Raw genomic sequence first — 22500 nt, forward strand, 5'->3', positions numbered from 1 at the left:
GTCTGGCTTCACACACGTATGAACTTTAGTGACATCCCATTCTTATTCCATAGTGTTTATTATGATGTTGGCCCACCCTTTGCAGCTGTAACAGCTTCAGCTCTTCTGGGAAGGCTTTCCACAAGGGTTAGGGGTGTTTATGGGAATTTTTGACCGTTCTTCCAGAAGTGCATTTGTGAGGTCAGACACTGATGTTGGACGAGAAGGCCTGGCTCACAGTCTCCGCTCTAATTCATCCCAAAGGTCTTCTATCAGGTTGAGGTCAGGACTCTGTGCAGGCCTGTCAAGTTCTTACACACCAAACTGGCTCATCCATGTCTTTATGGATGTGCTTCGTGCACTGGTGCGCAGTCATGTTGGAGCAGGAAGGGACCGTCCCTAAACTGTTCCCACAAAGTTGGGAGTGTGAAATTGTCCAAAATCTCTTGGTGCTGAAGCTTTAAGAGTTCCTTTCACTGGAACTAAGGGGCCGAGCCCAACTCCTGAAAAACAACCACACACCATGATACCCCCTCCACCAAACTTTACACTCGGCACAATGCAGTCAGACAAGTACCGTCTCCTGGCAACCGCCAAACCCAGACTCGTCCATCGGATTGCCAGATGGAGAAGCGTGATTGGCCACTCCAGAGAACACATCTCCACTGCTCGAGTCCAGTGGAAGCGCTTTACACCACTACATTCCACGCTTTGCATTGCGCTTGATGGTGTAAGTCTTGGATGCAGCTGATCGACCATGGAAACCCATTCCATGAAGCTCTCTATGCTGTTCTTGAGCTGATCTGAAGGCCACATGAAGTTTGGAGGTCTGTAGTGATTGACTCTGTAGAAAGTTGGTGACCTCTGCGCACTATGCCCCTCAGCACCCGCTGACCCCGCTCTGTGATTTTACGTGGCCGACCACTTCGTGGCTGAGTTGCTGTCGTTCCCAATTGCTTCCACTTTGTTATAATCCCACTGACAGTTGACTGTGGAATATTTAGTAGTGAGGAATTTTCATGACTGGACTTGTTGCACAGGTGGCGTCTGATCACGGTACCACGCTGGAATTCACTGAGCTCCTGAGAGCGACCCATTCTTTCACTAATGTCTGTAGAAGCAGTCTGCAGGCCCAGGGGCTCGGCTTTACACACCTGTGGCCATGGAAGTGACTGGAACACCTGAATTCAATGATTTGGATGGGGGAATGAATACTTTTGGCAATGTATTGTATATATAGTAAGGGCTCTGTAGATTTATATAGCAGTAAGTGAGGCATATATATATATATATATATATATATATATGTACATGAGGCAAATGTTGAAGACAAACAACACTATGTGTCTGAAAGGATGTGTAGCTGTCAAGAAGTACCTCACTGAGAAAAGGAGATGGACACATCAAAGAAGCTGAACAATGGACTGATCACCCCAGAGCCCAGACCTCAACACCACTGAATGTGGTTTATGAGAAACGTGAAATGCAACCAACTTCTACACCCCCAATTCTAAAGAAGTTGGGACATTATAGAAATATAGCAGTAAAAACAGAAAGCTGATGCCTTCAGTGTTTTCCAAAACAGCTAGGACAGGAGCATGTTCATCACTGTTGTGTCATCTTTCCTTTTAACGGGGCTTAATGATTGTTCAGGCACAAACTGATCCAGTTATGACAGCAGAATGTTTTGCCATTCTTCCGTTGTAAAAGTCTTTATCTGCGTAACTGTCTGGGGCCTTCACTGGCTTATTTTGCATTAATTAGGCCAGTCTATCACCTGCACTCTGTAATCACACAGCCATGCTGTTGTAACATGTGCAGAATGTGGCTTGATGTTGTCATGTCGAAATAAACATGGGCGTTCCTGAAAAAGCATGTCATATAAAAAAGCATATGGCTAACAGTCCATGACTGAAGTGCCCTTGAGCAAGGCACCTAACCCCAGTTGCTCCCCGGGTGCCGTGGATAGGGATGCCCACTGCTCTAGGCAAGTGTGCTCACTGCCCCCTAGTGTGTGTTTTCACTAGTGTGCATGTATGTGGGTGTTTCAGTGCACAGATGGGTTAAATGCAGAGGTCTGATTTCACAGCGTGCAAACACAGTGACAAATGGTTGTAAATTCAATTCACTTAAAAACCCATTAATACCCCCAAACGATCTAGGCTTTTCAACTTTATCCTGGTAACAATCTGGATGATTCTTTCCTTCTTTGGCACAGAGAACATCTATCGTCGTACACAATCGGAACGTTTGACTCATCAGACCACAATACACATTTCCAGTGTGCATAAGTGCCTTTCAGATGAGCCTGAGCCCAGAGAAGCTGGCAGTGTTTCTGTTTGCTGTTGATGTATATACAGACTTAACTTGCATTTGCGGATGCAGTGATTAACAGGGTTTGTTTACAATGGTTTGTCAAAGTGTTCCAGGGCCCATGTGGTGATACCCATCACAGAGGCATCCTGATTTCTAGTGCAGTGCCATCTAAAGGATCCAAATCTATTGCTATTCACTTGTGGTTTTTGGCCTTGCATGGATTTTCCAAGATTCCCAGAATAGTTTACTACACTATGCTGCAGTGTAGAGGGTAAATACATAAAGTCCTAGCAAAACTATTTGGTGCTGCATTTTTGGGGGCGAGTCTTGACCCATCCTCACTCATAAAGGACTGTCCAGCCTTTCCTGGGTTCTCTTTTTAGGCTGAATCATGGTAGCATCACATCATTCACAGTGTTTACTGAATCAAATCAAATCAAATCAAATTTATTTGTATAGCGCTTTTTACAACGGATGTTGTCACAAAGCAGCTTTACAGAATTTCGGAAAAGACAAAGTTTCAACAGGTCTGTAAGAATGTACAGAAACCCCCTGGTGGGCAAGCCGGGGGCAACAGTGGCAAGGAAAAACTCCCTCAGAACTGAGGAAGAAACCTTGGGAGGAACCAGGCTCACCAGGGGGGACCCATCCTCCTCTTGTCAAACTACCTACAAGTGATTATATTACTAATATTAACAGCAGTAATATTGGTATTAGGAATATCTAGGAGTCTATGAGAACATCAGCGTAGGGTGGGCAGCTAGTCCAAGGCAGGTGGTGGCAGCTGGGGCATGGGCAGCTGGTCTGAAGTGGGAAGCAGGAGGGCTCAGCAGTCAGTCGTCCTTCAGTGTCCAGCCGGACATATGGGTGATTGTATACTCGGAAAGAAAGCAGGGAGATGTAATTAGTTTTATTCTATCCATTTGTACATAAACAGGGAATGTAAACATTTACAGAGTGAGGCTAACGACTCCGGCAGATCTGACTATGACAGCTGAACATGTAACAGTGTTTAAATGTTTCTAATCTTAAACTGTCCCAACTTGTAAATCTTAGAAAGATTTACCATAGAATTTATTTAAAAAAGTTAGATTAGATAGAACATTGAATATTTTGTGTTTGTGCTGCTTTTGATTAAAACAGGACGAAATGGATTGTGTCTACAGATTCTTTGAGAAACTGGCAGTGCGTCTCCTGAAAAGAGTGGTAGCTGTGATAAAAACAGTGGACAGATAAAACAGCGGACACACTTAATAATGAAAAATGTGTTCATTTTCTGTTAAACGTGTGTTTTCTGAGTTTTTCCTGATGCGGTTAAATGAATAATGTGTACATAACGGCCATTTAGGCTAGAAATGAAAGGAATGAAGGGTGGTCTCTGACTTTTGCACACTATGATATAAATGTACGTATGCACACAGGGTCATATTCATTGGCACTTGTCGTTTTTCTGTGAAAAAAGCTGAATTTAATTTTGTGGAAAGGTCAGATTCTTCCTGGACAATTGCTGGTTTGTTCCCTATGTCCAGGCCCTGGAGTCTCCACTTTGACTCCGAAACCGGACGACAGCCGAGCCTTTGTGTGTGTGATTCACAGTGATTCATTTCCTAAACGTTTGTGGTCACCAGTCAAAGCTGAAGTTGTTCTCTGCCTCTCTTTCTCTCTTTATTGAAGGCTGATGTTTTAAAACTGTCTGAAATAAAGTTTAAGAGAGTTGCTTGTCAGTTGTTAAGGGCCTCCATCAACGAAACCTGGATCAAATGAACGAAGTCAATGAATTTTGTAAAATATTTGATTTGATTTGAAATATGTGCACGATATATATATATATATATATATATATATATATATATATATATATATACACACACACATATACACATATATATAGACATGTATGTATATATACATATATATATATGTGTCTATATATATGTGTGTGTATATATATATATATATATATATATCAGAACAAAACCTTGTATCTCCAAAACGGTAACTTTACAGGAGAAGAAAAAAACCTTGTTTACTTGTAATGTAAGTCAGTGGATCCAGACATTTTTCCAAGTCATTTTGGGCCATTTATTCTGCAACAATAGCAACGCAGGCAACAATCTCGTCCAGCTAACAGCTAATGAAACGACTAAGAGAGAGATTTAAGACAACATCAATAATTTTCAGTTTTCCTGATACGTTTAATCTGCAACGAGATGCAGAAGTCAGCGTCTTGCTCGTCACCTTCCCATTTGAATTCTCCCGTTCCACCTTAAACGGTGCAGCAGTTACATTCTGGCGCCATTTAAGGTGGAACGGGAAAAATCGAACCAGAAGCTGGTGTTCTACTATTGTGGAAAAATTTCCTGCCGGAGATGCGAGAAAAGTGGCAATAGCTGAGCTAAAGCTTAAAGCAGAGCAAAGTAAGTCTGCGTTTTCATTTATATTTGCCTTATTTTAGCCTGTACTAGCACCTCAGCACATACTGAGACACATTTACAGCCAAGACGCTAAAATAGACATAAAATGCTGTGGCTCCCAAAGTGGTTTGACTTTATTGAAAGGACAAAACATTTGGGTGGCCAATGCCTGATATAGGCTGTGTATTCAGCCTGCAGCAGTTTAGCTCCGCCCCTCACACTAAAGTTATAAGGAGTGTTTCAACTTGAGCTTATTTATATAATTCAGTATTAAAGGCTAAGCAACAGGAACAGCTTATTTATTTATAAGAAATAAAGAGAGGTTGGAAATTTAAAAAAAAATCTGTGTTCTGGGCGCATTAAACCACTCAAAGTGGAAGGGAAAAAGGGGCAAAGGTGAGTAAAAATGTAGAATATGGGCCTTTTAGAATTTGTGAAGCTGCAGTAAAAGCTCTTTCCAGCAGGTGGCAGCTTTCGACATTATTCATTCCCAGCTGACTCTGATACAGTTGCAGAATTTGGCCTGTAATGGTAGGAATACAGAAAAAGGCTTAGGAACTGATCCTAGATCAGTTATTAAAGAGCTCATATTCATCATATTTTGTTTTTTTTCCAAGTATAACATTTGTACCAACAACAGTGCATCCTTATTACTGTGTCTCTAAGACTGGTACGTTGTTACAGTTGGAACAAACCATGTTTTATATTTATTTTTTTCATAATTTTGCAGTTTACACTGTGTCAAAACATCATGAAGAACGGATCAATAGAAATGTTCTATGATTTAGAATAAAATACCTTTACATTAATTAGTGTTTAAAGTTAAGCATGTTGTTTTCCTCTGTTGTAAAGTTACTTTTTGAGAGATTCCAAGTATAATGTGTGTAAAATGTGTGTGTGTGTGTGTGTGTGTGTGTGTGTGTGTGTGTGTGTGTGTGTGTGTGTGTGTGTGTGTGTGTGTGCGTGTATTCTTCCAGGCAGGAAACCGTGTGTAGAACAGGAAGTGGACTAATAAGAGTGGTGGTGCTGTGATGCGGTGGTGGTGGTGTTGTGTTGTGGCGGTGTGGTGGTGTTGTGTTGCTGTGGTGTTGTGTTGTGGTGGTGATGTGTTGCGATGGTATTGTGTTCTTGTGTTGTGGTGGTATTGTGGTGTTGTGTTGTGGTGGTATTGCGGTGTTGTGGTGGTATTGCAGTGTTGTGGTGGTATTGCAGTTTTGTGGTGGTATTACGGTGTTATGGTGGTATTGCGGTGTTGTGTTGTGGTGGTGATGTGTTGCGGTGGTATTGTGGTGCTGTGTTGTGGTGGTATTGTGGTGTTGTGTTGTGGTGGTATTGCGGTGTTGTGGTGGTATTGCAGTGTTGTGGTGGTATTGCAGTTTTGTGGTGGTATTACGGTGTTATGGTGGTATTGCGGTGTTGTGTTGTGGTGGTGATGTGTTGCGGTGGTATTGTGGTGCTGTGTTGCGGTGGTGATGTGTTATGGTGGTATTGCGGTGTTGTGTTGTGGTGGTATTGCGGTGTTGTGTTGTGGTGGTATTGCGGTGTTGTGTTGTGGTGGTGTTGTGTTGCGGTGGTATTTTGGTGTTGTGTTGTGGTGGTGATGTGTTATGGTGGTATTGTGGTGTTGTGTTGCGGTGGTATTGCGGTGTTGTGTTGCAGTGATATTGTGTTGTGTTATGGTGGTATTGTGGTGTTGTGTTGTGGTGGTATTGCGGTGTTGTGGTGGTATTGCGGTGTTGTGTTGTGGTGGTGATGTGTTGCGGTGGTATTTTGGTGTTGTGTTGTGGTGGTGATGTGTTATGGTGGTATTGTGGTGTTGTGTTGCGGTGGTATTGTGGTGTTGTGTTGCAGTGATATTGTGTTGTGTTATGGTGGTATTGTGGTGTTGTGTTATGGTGGTATTGTGGTGTTGTGTTGTGGTGGTATTGCGGTGTTGTGTTGTGGTGGTGATGTGTTGCGGTGGTATTTTGGTGTTGTGTTGTGGTGGTGATGTGTTATGGTGGTATTGTGGTGTTGTGTTGCGGTGGTATTGCGGTGTTGTGTTGCAGTGATATTGTGTTGTGTTATGGTGGTATTGTGGTGTTGTGTTGTGGTGGTATTGCGGTGTTGTGGTGGTATTGCGGTGTTGTGTTGTGGTGGTGATGTGTTGCGGTGGTATTTTGGTGTTGTGTTGTGGTGGTGATGTGTTATGGTGGTATTGTGGTGTTGTGTTGCGGTGGTATTGTGGTGTTGTGTTGCAGTGATATTGTGTTGTGTTATGGTGGTATTGTGGTGTTGTGTTATGGTGGTATTGTGGTGTTGTGTTGTGGTGGTATTGCGGTGTTGTGTTGTGGTGGTGATGTGTTGCGGTGGTATTTTGGTGTTGTGTTGTGGTGGTGATGTGTTATGGTGGTATTGTGGTGTTGTGTTGCGGTGGTATTGCGGTGTTGTGTTGCAGTGATATTGTGTTGTGTTATGGTGGTATTGTGGTGTTGTGTTGTGGTGGTATTGCGGTGTTGTGGTGGTATTGCGGTGTTGTGTTGTGGTGGTGATGTGTTGCGGTGGTATTTTGGTGTTGTGTTGTGGTGGTGATGTGTTATGGTGGTATTGTGGTGTTGTGTTGCGGTGGTATTTTGGTGTTGTGTTGTGGTGGTGATGTGTTATGGTGGTATTGTGGTGTTGTGTTGCGGTGGTATTGTGGTGTTGTGTTGCAGTGATATTGTGTTGTGTTATGGTGGTATTGTGGTGTTGTGTTATGGTGGTATTGTGGTGTTGTGTTGTGGTGGTATTGCGGTGTTGTGTTGTGGTGGTATTGCGGTGTTGTGTTGTCATGGTGATGTGTTGCGGTGGTATTGTGGTGTTGTGTTGCGGTGGTGTGGTGGTGTTGTGGTGGTCTGGTGGTGTTGTGTTGCGGTGGTCTGGTGGTGTTGTGTTGTGGTGGTGTGGTGGTGCTGTGGTATTGTGGTGTTGTGTTGCGGTGGTGTGGTGGTGTTGTGGTGGTCTGGTGGTGTTGTGTTGCGGTGGTCTGGTGGTGTTGTGTTGTGGTGGTGTGGTGGTGCTGTGGTGTTATGGTGTGGTGGTGTTGTGTTGTGGTGGTGTGGTGGTGTTGTGTTGCGGTGGTGTGGTGGTGCTGTGGTGTTATGGTGTGGTGGTGTTGTGTTGCGGTGGTCTGGTGGTGTTGTGTTGTGGTGGTGTGGTGGTGTTGTGGTGTTATGGTCTGGTGGTGTTGTGTTGTGGTGGTCTGGTGGTGTTATGGTGCGGTGGTGTGGTGGTGTTGTGTTGTGGTGGTCTGGTGGTGTTATGGTGCGGTGGTCTGGTGGTGTGGTGGTGTTGTGTTGTGGTGGTCTGGTGGTGTTATGTTGTGGTGGTGTGGTGGTGCTGTGGTGTTGTGTTGTGGTGGTGTGGTGGTGTTGTGTTGCGGTGGTGTGGTGGTGCTGTGGTGTTATGGTGTGGTGGTGTGGTGGTGCTGTGGTGTTATGGTGTGGTGGTGTTGTGTTGCGGTGGACTGGTGGTGTTGTGTTGTGGTGGTGTGGTGGTGCTGTGGTGTTATGGTGTGGTGGTGTTGTGTTGTGGTGGTGTGGTGGTGTTGTGTTGCGGTGGTGTGGTCTTGCTGTGGTGTTATGGTGTGGTGGTGTTGTGTTGTGGTGGTCTGGTGGTGTTATGGTGCGGTGGTGTTGTGTTGTGGTGGTGTTGTGTTGCAGTGGTGTGGTGGTGCTGTGGTGTTATGGCGTGGTGGTGTTGTGTTGTGGTGGTGTGGTGGTGTTGTGTTGCGGTGGTGTGGTGGTGCTGTGGTGTTATGGTGTGGTGGTGTTGTGTTGCGGTGGTCTGGTGGTGTTGTGTTGTGGTGGTGTGGTGGTGTTGTGGTGCGGTGGTGTTGTGTTGTGGTGGTGTTGTGTTGCGGTGGTGTGGTGGTGCTGTGGTGTTATGGTGTGGTGGTGTTGTGTTGTGGTGGTCTGGTGGTGTTATGGTGCGGTGGTGTTGTGTTGCGGTGGTGTGGTGGTGGTGTGGTGATGTTGTGTTGCGGTGGTCTGGTGGTGTTGTGTTGTGGTGGTGTGGTGGTGTTATGGTGTGGTGGTGTTGTGTTGCGGTGGTCTGGTGGTGTTGTGTTGTGGTGGTGTGGTGGTGTTATGGTGTGGTGGTGTTGTGTTGTGGTGGTCTGGTGGTGTTATGGTGCTGTGGTGTGGTGGTGTTGTGTTGTGGTGGTCTGGTGGTGTTATGGTGCGGTGGTCTGGTGGTGTTATGGTGCGGTGGTCTGGTGGTGTTATGGTGTGGTGGTGTTGTGTTGTGGTGGTCTGGTGGTGTTATGGTGCGGTGGTGTTGTGTTGTGGTGGTCTGGTGGTGTTATGGTGCGGTGGTCTGGTGGTGTTATGGTGTGGTGGTGTTGTGTTGTGGTGGTCTGGTGGTGTTATGGTGCGGTGGTGTGGTGGTGTTGTGTTGTGGTGGTCTGGTGGTGTTATGGTGCGGTGGTCTGGTGGTGTTATGGTGCTGTGGTGTGGTGGTGTTGTGTTGTGGTGGTCTGGTGGTGTTATGGTGCGGTGGTCTGGTGGTGTTATGGTGCGGTGGTCTGGTGGTGTTATGGTGCGGTGGTCTGGTGGTGTTATGGTGCGGTGGGCTCTTCAGGCCCTGAACTCTTCAGCCTGATTCAAAACCACATGTAACGTCATCACTTAAACCTGTACAGATTACCACCCACGGAGATCAGAGCCGAGATCAGAGCTGCGTCAGACAGATCAGCTGCTGTCCAGTCTAACTGCTCCGACTGTGTCATTACAGCTGCCTGTATGACCTCACTGTGCAGACTGGTGATGATTAGTGACCGCGGCAGCAACACCAGCGCCCGTGATGCTCAGACGTCGTGACGACAGTAAGGTTGATGATGATGATAACGTCGGTGTGATGTCTGTGTTTCTGGTGATGCAGGTGATCCTAAGACATGTAGCCCCGCCTCCTCCTGTAGGGCTCCTCAGAAACCCGCCTCCTCCAAACTGCCAATCAAAAGCAGAGGCCTCACCGCGAGCCTCAGCTCCTCCTCACTGGGCAGCGCGGCCAGCGAGAGCAACACGCCAGGCGGCAGAGGTGAGTGTGTTTAAACACGAGGACTCAACAGCAGCTCTGACCAGAGTACACACACTTTAACACCACAGTGTTATTTAATAACAGGGAAAGTTTAGAGGAAGATTAAAGAGCATTAATCATCTGTATCTGCTGTGTCTCTACTGTACACTCGATTATTATAGACTGTAGCTTTAATGCGTCTCTCTGCACTGAGGAGATCTGATAACGCAGTAACTGCAGCCCTGATAATACAAATCCAATCAGCTACTGTGTCTACTACATCTCTCTCTACCATCTCTCTCTCTCTACCATCTCTCTCTCTCTACCATCTCTCTCTCTCTACCATCTCTCTCTACCATCTCTCTCTCTCTACCATCTCTCTCTCTCTACATCTCTCTCTACCATCTCTCTCTCTCTACCATCTCTCTCTACCATCTCTCTCTCTCTACCATCTCTCTCTCTCTACCATCTCTCTCTCTCTACCATCTCTCTCTACCATCTCTCTCTCTCTACCATCTCTCTCTCTCTACATCTCTCTCTACCATCTCTCTCTCTCTACCATCTCTCTCTACCATCTCTCTCTCTACCATCTCTCTCTCTACCATCTCTCTCTCTCTACATCTCTCTCTACCATCTCTCTCTCTCTACATCTCTCTCTACCATCTCTCTCTCTCTACCATCTCTCTCTCTCTACATCTCTCTCTACCATCTCTCTCTCTCTACATCTCTCTCTACCATCTCTCTCTCTCTACATCTCTCTCTCTCTACATCTCTCTCTACCATCTCTCTCTCTCTACATCTCTCTCTCTCTCTACATCTCTCTCTACATCTCTCTCTCTCTACATCTCTCTCTACCATCTCTCTCTCTCTACATCTCTCTCTACCATCTCTCTCTCTATACATCTCTCTCTACCATCTCTCTCTCTATACATCTCTCTCTCTCTACCATCTCTCTCTCTCTACATCTCTCTCTCTCTACATCTCTCTCTCTACCATCTCTCTCTCTCTACCATCTCTCTCTCTCTACATCTCTCTCTCTCTACATCTCTCTCTACCATCTCTCTCTCTCTACATCTCTCTCTACCATCTCTCTCTCTCTACATCTCTCTCTCTACATCTCTCTCTACCATCTCTCTCTCTCTACATCTCTCTCTCTCTACATCTCTCTCTACCATCTCTCTCTCTCTACATCTCTCTCTACCATCTCTCTCTCTCTACCATCTCTCTCTCTCTACATCTCTCTCTCTCTACATCTCTCTCTACCATCTCTCTCTCTCTACCATCTCTCTCTCTCTACCATCTCTCTCTCTCTACATCTCTCTATACCATCTCTCTCTCTCTACCATCTCTCTCTCTCTACATCTCTCTCTCTCTACATCTCTCTCTACCATCTCTCTCTCTCTACATCTCTCTCTACCATCTCTCTCTCTCTACCATCTCTCTCTCTCTACATCTCTCTCTACCATCTCTCTCTCTATACATCTCTCTCTACCATCTCTCTCTCTCTACATCTCTCTCTACCATCTCTCTCTCTATACATCTCTCTCTACCATCTCTCTCTCTATACATCTCTCTCTACATCTCTCTCTCTCTACATCTCTCTCTACCATCTCTCTCTCTATACATCTCTCTCTACCATCTCTCTCTCTACATCTCTCTCTACCATCTCTCTCTCTATACATCTCTCTCTACCATCTCTCTCTCTCTACATCTCTCTCTACCATCTCTCTCTCTATACATCTCTCTCTACCATCTCTCTCTCTCTACCATCTCTCTCTCTCTACATCTCTCTCTACCATCTCTCTCTCTATACATCTCTCTCTACCATCTCTCTCTCTCTACATCTCTCTCTACCATCTCTCTCTCTCTACCTCTCTCTCTACCATCTCTCTCTCTCTACATCTCTCTCTACCATCTCTCTCTCTCTACATCTCTCTCTACCATCTCTCTCTCTCTACATCTCTCTCTACCATCTCTCTCTCTCTACCTCTCTCTCTACCATCTCTCTCTCTCTACATCTCTCTCTACCATCTCTCTCTCTATACATCTCTCTCTCTCTACCATCTCTCTCTCTATACATCTCTCTCTACCATCTCTCTCTCTACATCTCTCTCTACCATCTCTCTCTCTCTACATCTCTCTCTACCATCTCTCTCTCTCTACCTCTCTCTCTACCATCTCTCTCTCTCTACCTCTCTCTCTACCATCTCTCTCTCTATACATCTCTCTCTCTCTACATCTCTCTCTACCATCTCTCTCTCTCTACATCTCTCTCAACCATCTCTCTCTCTCTACCTCTCTCTCTACCATCTCTCTCTCTCTACCTCTCTCTCTACCATCTCTCTCTCTATACATCTCTCTCTCTACCATCTCTCTCTCTCTACATCTCTCTCTACCATCTCTCTCTCTACCATCTCTCTCTCTCTACATCTCTCTCTACCATCTCTCTCTCTCTACATCTCTCTCTACCATCTCTCTCTCTACCATCTCTCTCTCTCTACATCTCTCTCTACCATCTCTCTCTCTCTACATCTCTCTCTACCATCTCTCTCTCTCTACCATCTCTCTCTCTATACATCTCTCTCTCTCTACATCTCTCTCTACCATCTCTCTCTCTCTACCATCTCTCTCTCTCTACATCTCTCTCTCTCTACATCTCTCTCTACCATCTCTCTCTATACATCTCTCTCTCTCTATACATCTCTCTCTCTATACATCTCTCTCTACCATCTCTCTCTCTACCATCTCTCTCTCTCTACATCTCTCTCTCTCTACATCTCTCTCTCTACCATCTCTCTCTCTATACATCTCTCTCTCTATACATCTCTCTCTCTCTACATCTCTCTCTACCATCTCTCTCTCTCTACATCTCTCTCTCTCTACCATCTCTCTCTACCATCTCTCTCTCTACCATCTCTCTCTCTCTACATCTCTCTCTACCATCTCTCTCTCTACATCTCTCTCTACCATCTCTCTCTCTATACATCTCTCTCTACCATCTCTCTCTCTCTATACATCTCTCTCTACCATCTCTCTCTCTCTACATCTCTCTCTACCATCTCTCTCTCTCTACATCTCTCTCTACCATCTCTCTCTCTCTACATCTCTCTCTCTCTACATCTCTCTCTACCATCTCTCTCTCTCTACATCTCTCTCTCTCTCTACATCTCTCTCTCTCTACATCTCTCTCTACCATCTCTCTCTCTCTACATCTCTCTCTCTCTATACATCTCTCTCTCTCTACCATCTCTCTCTCTACCATCTCTCTCTCTCTACATCTCTCTCTCTATACATCTCTCTCTACCATCTCTCTCTCTCTACATCTCTCTCTACCATCTCTCTCTCTCTACATCTCTCTCTACCATCTCTCTCTATACATCTCTCTCTACCATCTCTCTCTCTATACATCTCTCTCTATCATCTCTCTCTCTACATCTCTCTCTACCATCTCTCTCTCTATACATCTCTCTCTACCATCTCTCTATCTCTACATCTCTCTCTACCATCTCTCTCTCTATACATCTCTCTCTATCATCTCTCTCTACCATCTCTCTCTCTATACATCTCTCTCTACCATCTCTCTCTCTCTACATCTCTCTCTACCATCTCTCTCTCTATACATCTCTCTCTATCATCTCTCTCTACCATCTCTCTCTCTACCATCTCTCTCTCTATACATCTCTCTCTACCATCTCTCTCTCTCTACATCTCTCTCTACCATCTCTCTCTCTATACATCTCTCTCTACCATCTCTCTCTCTACCATCTCTCTCTCTACATCTCTCTCTACCATCTCTCTCTCTACCATCTCTCTCTCTCTATACATCTCTCTCTACCATCTCTCTCTCTACCATCTCTCTCTCTACATCTCTCTCTACCATCTCTCTCTCTATACATCTCTCTCTACCATCTCTCTCTCTATACATCTCTCTCTCTCTACATCTCTCTCTACCATCTCTCTCTCTCTCTCTCTACATCTCTCTCTACCATCTCTCTCTCTCTATACATCTCTCTCTACCATCTCTCTCCCTCTACATCTCTCTCTCTCTATACATCTCTCTCTACCATCTCTCTCTCTATACATCTCTCTCTCTTTCTTTTGGCTCATTCCTCCTGAAATATACACACAATATAAAGAGCAACAGGCTTTTTCAAACCATGTCAGAAAATGAAAAATGTCAAAAATGGACCCACGAGGCTCTGAGAGATAGATAGATAGATAGATAGATAGATAGATAGATAGATAGATAGATAGATAGATAGATAGATAGATAGATAGATAGATAGATAGATTGATAGAGTGTTAGATAGAGTGTTAGATAGAGTGAGTTCCAACAGCAGCGACGCTCTAATGATGACAGATTTCTCACTCTGCTTATCAGCCCATATCAGTCCTAGCCATGATCAGCGTTCCTCTCAAAATGCAGGTCGTCATGGTGACTCAGAGCACAGAGATGCGGTTTCTATAGGAACGCTCTTATTTTATATTTACTTTGGGACTAATCAGGGTTTCTACGACAACCGCAATCATCATCACGCTCTGTGCTGTAATCAGCTGTGGTGACTCACTAATTTGGACCCTTAATTCTATAAACAGTTTGATTTGATTCAAATGCAGAGCATGAATATTTCACAAGTATGTGAGGTTTAAAAAAAACAACAACAGATCGAAGCTCCAACGGAACCAAACTTTCCAAAACTGGAGGTCAAAAAGGGATAAAAGCTTAGTGTGCGAGACCTGGTAGACCACCAAACCTGTCCCTGTCAGATTTGACATGAACTTCCTTTTAAAGCGAGGAAGGTTTCTTACTTTAGAAATATGAGGCTTTGCATAACATCATGACCACCTCCTCATTTCTACACTCACTGTCCATTTTATCAGCTCCACTTACTGTATAGCTGCACTCTGTAGTTCTACAGTTACAGACTGTAGTCCATCTGTTTCTCTGATACTCTGTTACCCTGTTCTTCAGTGGTCAGGACTCCCATGGACCCTCACAGAGCAGGTGCTATTTGGGTGGTGGATCTCAGCACTGCAGTGACACTGATGTGGTGGTGGTGTGTTAGTGTGTGTTGTGCTGGTCTGAGTGGAGCTATACAGTAAGTAGAGCTGATAAGATGGACAGTGAGCGTAGAAACGAGGAGGCAGTCAGGATGTTATGCCTGATCATTGTACATTTGAAATACTACAATGTTGTCCACGTATTTTTTCTGATTCTGGTGATGATGGTAATGGCGGTGACTTCTCTACTCTCAGGTGTTACTCAGGTGGTGAAGAGCGAAGAGAAATCTGTTAGATCCTCCTCGACATCGCAGGTAAAACCTGCTAATAACAGACCAGCGGTTGGTCCCCGCAACAGAGCCAACTCTACGCCTGCGAAACCCACCACTGCAGGTGAGAACACATTCACAGACAGATACCATGTCAACACTACCCCTCTCACTGGGGTGCGAGTCTGAGTCAGTTCTTGAGGCACCGTGGTCTGAGTTGAGTCTTGAGTCTTTTGGATGCAAGTCTGACTTGAGTACCGAGTTCCAGTCTGAGTCGAGTATTGAGTCTCTGGGATGCAAGTCCAAGTTGAGTTTTGAGTCACTGGGGTTTGGATCCAAGATGTGTCTTGAATCACTGGGGTTTGAATCCGAGTCATGTCTTGAGTCTCTGGTATGTGAGTTCAAGTTGAGAATTAAGTTACTGGGATGCAAGGCCAAGTTGAATCTTCATTCTGGAATGCAGTCAAGTACAAGCCAAGTCCCAAGTCACTGGGGTTTGACTCTGAGTCAAGTATTGAGACTCTGGAGTCCAAGTCCACGTTGAGTCTTAGGTCACTGGGGTTTGAGTCTGAGTCAAATCTCTTGTCTCTGGGTATCGAATCCAAGTCAAGTGATGCGTTGCTGTGGTCCAATTTGAGTCTCAAGTCTCTGGAGTGTGCCATGCGATGGACTGGCGACCTGTCCAGGGTGTACCCTGCCTTCCGCCCAGTGACTGCTGGGATAGGCTCCAGCACCCCCCCGTGACCCTGAGGGTGAAGCGGCTTAGACAATTGATGGGTGGATGGATGGATGGAAGTCTCTGGAGTGCATGTGTGAGTCCGAGTTGAGTCACTTGTGAGTTGAGTGTCCAGTTGCGTGTCCAGTCTCTGGAAGGCAAGTCCAGCCTTGAGTCTCTGAGGTGCAAGTCCGAGTCTAGAACCTTTTAATTGAACCTTTAATTGAATTGAATGATGCATTTGAATCTGTTATGTAACAAAATTTTAATTAACGAAAACTATCTTACATTTTACCGCACATCACTCCTCAGAATTGAGGCACGTTCAGGCGACACAGCTGTTTGTCGTTCTGTTTAAAACTCCAACCAATCAATCAACAGGTTCCAGGTCATTAATCAGCTTAACTGCGCTTGGTGCCGCGCTGATCGATCAAGTTAATGAGGCGCTAAGCAGCGGTTTTTGATGATTGCTGTGTTTGTAGTGCGAAGACCAAACCTGACCACGTCCTGGCAGCCTCACCGTTGAAGTAACACCGTTACTTAGCTTTTGTTCTTCAAAGGTCGATGACTTGAATCACTGATTCATCCCTTTTCTTCTGGAGAGCACATGATCCAAACTGTCTCAAGATTTTTTTTTGAAAGAGCTGCATTGAGAGAAATATTTACAATATGAAGAATTTACTGATCACTAGATCAAATAATAACAGGAATGAATCATTTTCCTGTTGTTTTACCAGGGTGATCATTTATGTTATATACTATGTTATACAATGTAGCTTTGATTATACTAAAATATACCAAATATGAGATATTACGATAAGTATTTTGAGATTTGTGGGACGATGTTATTAAATGACAAATCATTTACTGTGAATATTTTAAAAATTGTCTAATGATTTTGAAATCTGAGGCACTCCAAATATTACATTTGTTATAGGGCCTTTCTGGAAACTTTTTCATGGATATTAATTATATCGCAACTTCAGTCTGGATATCCATTTTATTAGAGCGCCGTTATGGACATTTCATTTTACTTAAATTCAAATCTGGACATTGATTTTTTTTAGAGCTCATAAAAAAATTTCTCTTAGAATTTAAAAAAATTTCTCTTAGAATTTAATTTTGGTTTTGAATTTTAAATTTCATTGGAGCCTTATTCTTGATATTATTTTTTATTAGATCTCAGTTCTGGATAATGAGTTCATTAGAACGTCGTTCCAGATGCTAATTTTTACCAAACTTTTTTGCATTTTGAATGTTCTTTCTGGAGATTCATTTTTCAGAACTTTATTCTGTTATGTTATCCCAGCTGGCAGGGAATGTTCCTACCAACAAGTCCTAAAATCGACTGTTCAAAGACTGTTTTAAGGATGTTTAATGTTTTAAATACTGTTCCTTTAAAGTTACATGTTTTAACAGCAATGTTCAGAGGGTGTTTTGAGGATGTTGTTAATATTCTCAAAAAGAATATTCTGGGAACTGAGAGATGTTTTGTATAATAATATTTATTCTTCATAGTACGAACAAGTAGCATTTATTAAGCAAGAGAATAGTACTCTTCACCCTGTAAGATAGGCCTTAGCTTGTCTGGGAACTTGGACACCGGAGTGGCCTCTTAACAAAGAGACCTCTAGAAGTTTGTGAGAATCTGCTAATGAAGCTGAGTGAGAACGAAGAAGCTGTCCTGGAGATGATAAGATCTCTGGAGTAGGTGAATTTACAGTGAAAAGCTAATGCCCTGGGGTAGAGTGGAACATCCTGGTACAGCTAAGATAAGATATTTAAAAAAAACATATTTTATGTATGTTTCCCTCCTACATTCTGAGAAATCTGTCATTCCTTTTGGTTTCTGTGTGTATAAAAATGTAACATGTCAAAGCGAAAGAAGCACAAAGCCAGAGCACCAATCAGGGCCCAGTGGTCACTTTGTTTAGAGCTGGTTTTGACCTGTTGGTCATACCGACCCAGCCGATCGGTCATACCGATCACCAGCTCATCTGTGATCCTGAGTTTAAAGCCAGTTTTTATTCAACTTAAACTTGGAACTAAGTTGTAAATAAATCTGAACCTGAAACTTTGCTTGTGTGTAAAAAGTGATTTCAGAGCCACTCGGTTCTCCCTGATGGAACCTGTTTACCTTCAGTGTTTTGTGCTTCTGATCATTTTAATAGACGTCAGCGTCACTAATTAATGACGTTCTATTAAAAGACTGGTGTACCAAGAGAGACGCTGGAGGACTTTCACCTGAAATGAGTTCATGAAGCCAGTCTGGTTATAAAAATGATAACAGGACCAGATCAGAGCCAGAATTACTCTTTTAGTACTTTTACTCAAGTGGAGGTCTAAAGGGAGGAACTTCTACATTTACTGGAGGAATATTTTACCTTGAGTATCTCGACTTTAACTGAAGTACATGGTTTGTGTTGGAAAGAGTTTTAACTCTGTAACATTTAAGGTCACTTAAACTCACTAGCACTTCAGATTGTGTCCAGACTGATATCTGATAGTCTGGAGAGCAAAACACCACATGGAAATTTGCTAATCAGATCCATGATCTTTATACTGTACTCTCAGAAAAAAGTTACGACACTGTCACTGGGGTGGTTCCCTCAGGGGTACATCCCAGTGTCTTTAGTCAGGGAACATAAGTGAACTACAATCTACTGAAATGATCTGTTCTAAGCTGTACTGACTCCACACCCCCGCCTCGCCTCCAGGCTTTTATTCTACTGCTCTGTTTTAAATCATTAGTTTATAGAAAGATACAAATATCTACTTTTCCACTGGGAAAAACGTATTTAAGGTACACAATTGGACCTTAAAACCACTGTTGCACCCTTGAGGGTACACTTACATTGTTTGGACCTTGATGAAGGAATCATGTACCTGCAAGGCCTTTTCCTTCCTTCCACAAGAAAAAAGCAGCTGAAGTCTTTTTTACTTTGGTCTTTTACGCTTAGACATTGTTTCTTATCTTGTTAGAAGAAGTTATTCTGCAGTTAGCTCTTAAGGTAATAGCACTAGTACATGCTAGGAGAATCCGTCTTCTGTCAAGGGGTTTTTGTTAAAAAACTTTAACATAACTTTAGTAGAACATCTGCGTAATGTTCTCCGAATGTTTTTAGCACAAAGTAAATGTCTAGCTGGGATAAAACGTCTCGTTTCTTAACTTTTCACAATCTTCCTAAAGATTTTTCAACCTTTAAAGCTGTGCAGTTGCAAAACTACTGTTTCCTACATCATATTTTAAACACTTATACAACCAAAGATGATTGTTATTATAAAGATTGACTATTGATTATGAAAAGTATTGGGTTTAAGACTAGGATTAGGATTTAGGTGAGGCGAGTAGTCATAGAGTGAGCGTTAGGTTTAGGGAACAGTTAGGTAGAACTAGAATAGGTATGTGATTGAATGTAAGATAAGGCGGCCATTTGCGGGTCATCTATATTGGACCATCAAAGTGTTAATGGAATGATTGACAGCTCGGTTGGGTCACCGTGGTATGGATCAAGGAGTTAACCCCCAACCCACCAATTTATTCACCAATCAACACGTAGGAGCCCCACCCAGAGACCTTCAGATTAAAATGGGCTCTTCCCCTGTTCACCAGTCAAACCCTCTGAGCCTTTCGCAGGAGCAGGTGTGCAGCTGCTGCTCTGGAGCTCTTCAGCTAAAATGAAGTTTGATTTTTTCTGCACGGTGTTTTTAGGCCAGAAGGCTCCAGCTCTGTTCACCATCGCCGCAGTGAAGCCCACCCAGAATGCCCTGCAGCGCAGTGGATCTGCAAGACCCAACCGGCCCGTTGGAACTACAGGTATGGCGGGTTGTTGAGAACATTTCAGATGTTATGCTGTTTTGAAAATCAAACGAGTGTCACCAGGAACGTGGGACCCTGGGGTGCTGAGGGGGCCGCGGCAGCCCCTGATTTCAGGATGGTTGAACTGCAACTGCTAATAATAAAAATAAAGCAGAACTTTAAAGTATTTGCATGTATTAGCGACCTGTATGCGCGTGACGTAGGATGGAGGTTGTGAATTTATTTTGGGGTTCTATTTATATTTTCTAAACCGGCAGCTGTGCAATGTTGAGTTGAAGCTGCGGTATCATTGCGGCGAGTCGCCTCGATAACTGTCAGTGTGTTGAATCTCAGTGTTGGTATAACGCAATAGGCCGCCAGGCCATAAAGATTGGGGAGACACCTCCTCGAGGTTTGGGAATGATTAACATATGTTAACATACATTAACATGCATTAACATATATTACATATATTTACCACTGACCATAGTTATAGTTACAGACTGTAGTCCACCTGCTTCTCTGATACTCTGTTACCCTGTTCTTCAGTGGTCAGGACCCCCATGGACCCTTACAGAGTAGGTACTATTTGGGTGGTGGGTCATTCTCAGCACTGCAGTAACACTGATGTGGTGGTGGTGTGTTAGTGTGTGTTGTGCTGGAGCACAACACAGGTTTCAGGGTAGAGCTTAGATGTGTGTGTGTGTTTGTCCTTTTGGAACTTCATTCCTTCGGCTTTTTGGAACTACACTCCTTTTGTTTTTTGGAATTCTGTTCCATTCCCTGTTTGGAATTGCATTCATTTTGCTTTTTGGAGTTCAGCTCCATTGTCTTTTTGGAATTTCATTAATTCTTTTGTTTTTTAAAATTCTGTTTTTTCCTTATATGGAATTCCATTTCTTTTTGATTTTTTGGAATCAGGAAGATTAGAAAATTTCCCAGAGATTCAAGCTGATGCTTGTATGATTATGTGTCTTCATCTCCAGCCTTGGGCTGAAATCTTTGAGATATTTTTGAGCTTCAGTCCAACATAAAGGAAAACGTCGCTTTATTCCCGGAAACAGCGACTGCTGTTGGAAGCGCCATCTTCAGTGCATCAGACAGCTTCAGGAACCACGTTAGCAGTGAAGGTTTAGTCCTGCAGTTTGCTCTGCGCTAATTGGTGGATCGTTCACTTCCATTACCTGCTACATGCGCCTCGTAGCTCCAGCGCAAACTAAAGAAGCAAACCGAAAACGTCTGCTGGGCGACATTCACAGTACAGCAGCTGCCCTGTCTGTCTGTCTGTCTGTCTGTCTGTCTGTCTGTCTGAGAAACACAATAGCATAAAAGCACAGCCATTCACACTCACTGCTCAGAGCCCTTCTCCACAAAAGAGTCTCATCAGTATTCCTATCTCCCCCCACTCTCTCTCTCCCTCTCTCTTTCGCTCGCTCTCTTTCTCCCTCTGCCTCTCTCTATCTCTCTCTCTGTCTCTCTCCCTCTCTCTCTCTCCCTCTGTCTCTCTCTATCTCTCTCTCTGTCTCTCTCCCTCTCTCTCTCTCTCTGTCTCTCTCTCTCTCTAACGCTCTCTGTCTGTCTCTCTCTCGCTCTCTTTCTCCCTCTGCCTCTCTCTCTCCCTCTGTCTCTCTCTATCTCTCTCTCTCTGTCTCTCTCTCTCTCTCTCTCAGTCTCAGCCTCTCTCTCTCGCTCTGTCTCTCTCTCTCTCTCTCCCTCTCTCTCCCTCTCTCTCTCTCTCAGTCTCTCTCTCTCTATCTCTCTCCCTCTCTCTCTCTCTCGCTCTCTATCTCTCAGTCTCAGCCTCTCTCTCCTTCTCTCTCGCTCTCTCTCTCTCTCTCTCTCTCTCAGTCTCTCTCTCTCTCTCTCCCTCTGTCTCTCTCTCTCTCTCGCACGCTCTCTGTCTCTCCCTCCCTCTCTCTCTCTCTCTCTCTCTCTCTCTCTCTCTCTGTCGCTCTCTTTCTCTCTCTCTCTCAGTCTCAGCCTCTCTCTCTATCTCTCGCTCTCTTTCTTTCTCACTCTTTCCTTTTATTCAAGCTTCCATTCTTTGCAGGAGACTCACTTTCACTTTCTCTAAGAAATCTGCAGACACATCTCCAGAGTTCAGCCTTAGTTGGTTAATCTTTTTCTGCTTTTTGTTAAAAAAATGCCCCTTTCTGTTATTTGCTTTTTGGAATTCAGCTTGTTTCCCTTTTTGGAATTCCATTTTTTTGCCTTTGATTCCATTATGAAAAATAATTCCTTTTACTTTGTGGAATTCCACTCATGTTGAATTCATATTGAAGCCTGGACTGTTTTCATTTGATTTTGTTTAGGTTGTACTTCACCTTCTGTAACCTTCACATGCCCCGGCTTCCACTGTTATCTCGAATGGAGAGAGAGAGAGACAGAGGGAGGGGGGGAGAGAGAGAGAGAGAGAGAGAGAGAGAGGGAGAGAGAGAGAGAGAGAGAGAGAGAGAGAGGGAGAGAGTGAGAAAGAGAGAGAAAGAGGGAGTGAGAGAGAGAGGGAGTGAGGGGGAGAGAGTGAGTGAGAGAGAGAGAAAGAGTGAGTGAGAGAGAGAACGAGAGAGGGAGAGAGAGAGAGAGAGAGAGAACGAGAGAGAGGGAGACAGAGAGAGAGTGAGTGAGAGAGAGAAAGAGTGAGAGGGAGAGAGAGTGAGAGATTAGAATTATTCATCGCCCCACCCATTCCTGCACACTACTCCCCTCCCCCCCTGTGTGTGTGTGTGTGTGTGTGTGTGTGTGTGTTTCAGCTTCAGGGGGATGCTGAGAGTGTGTTTAGTCACGGATGAGCGTGTGGGCTTTAGTATTTAGTATCAGTATTTAGTATAAAGTATTTAGTATGTAAGCAGTACATACCGTATGTTACAGAGTGATTGAGTACATAGTATTTCCATACAGCACTACTGCTCCCTGGACAGCTCCTTTTTTATCTCTACGGTTGCTGTGGCAATTCCGTCTCCATCCACCTGACGT

At 44.1% G+C, this 22500-nt stretch overlaps 1 protein-coding gene across 1 annotated transcript in view; it reads left to right on the forward strand.

The window, feature by feature from the left end:
• The window catches only part of mtus1b (microtubule associated tumor suppressor 1b), an 83217-nt gene that overhangs the window by 23936 nt on the left and 36781 nt on the right, over positions 1-22500 (forward strand). Inside the window, exons 4-6 of the mRNA XM_037532830.1 lie at positions 9609-9764; positions 15000-15137; positions 19441-19545. Of these exons, the coding sequence (XP_037388727.1) occupies positions 9609-9764; positions 15000-15137; positions 19441-19545 (399 nt within the window). The remainder of the gene's footprint in view (positions 1-9608; positions 9765-14999; positions 15138-19440; positions 19546-22500) is intronic.

The sequence above is a fragment of the Pygocentrus nattereri genome, chromosome 22 (genome assembly GCF_015220715.1).
Source record: "Pygocentrus nattereri isolate fPygNat1 chromosome 22, fPygNat1.pri, whole genome shotgun sequence".
In the NCBI taxonomy this organism is placed as follows: domain Eukaryota; kingdom Metazoa; phylum Chordata; class Actinopteri; order Characiformes; family Serrasalmidae; genus Pygocentrus; species Pygocentrus nattereri.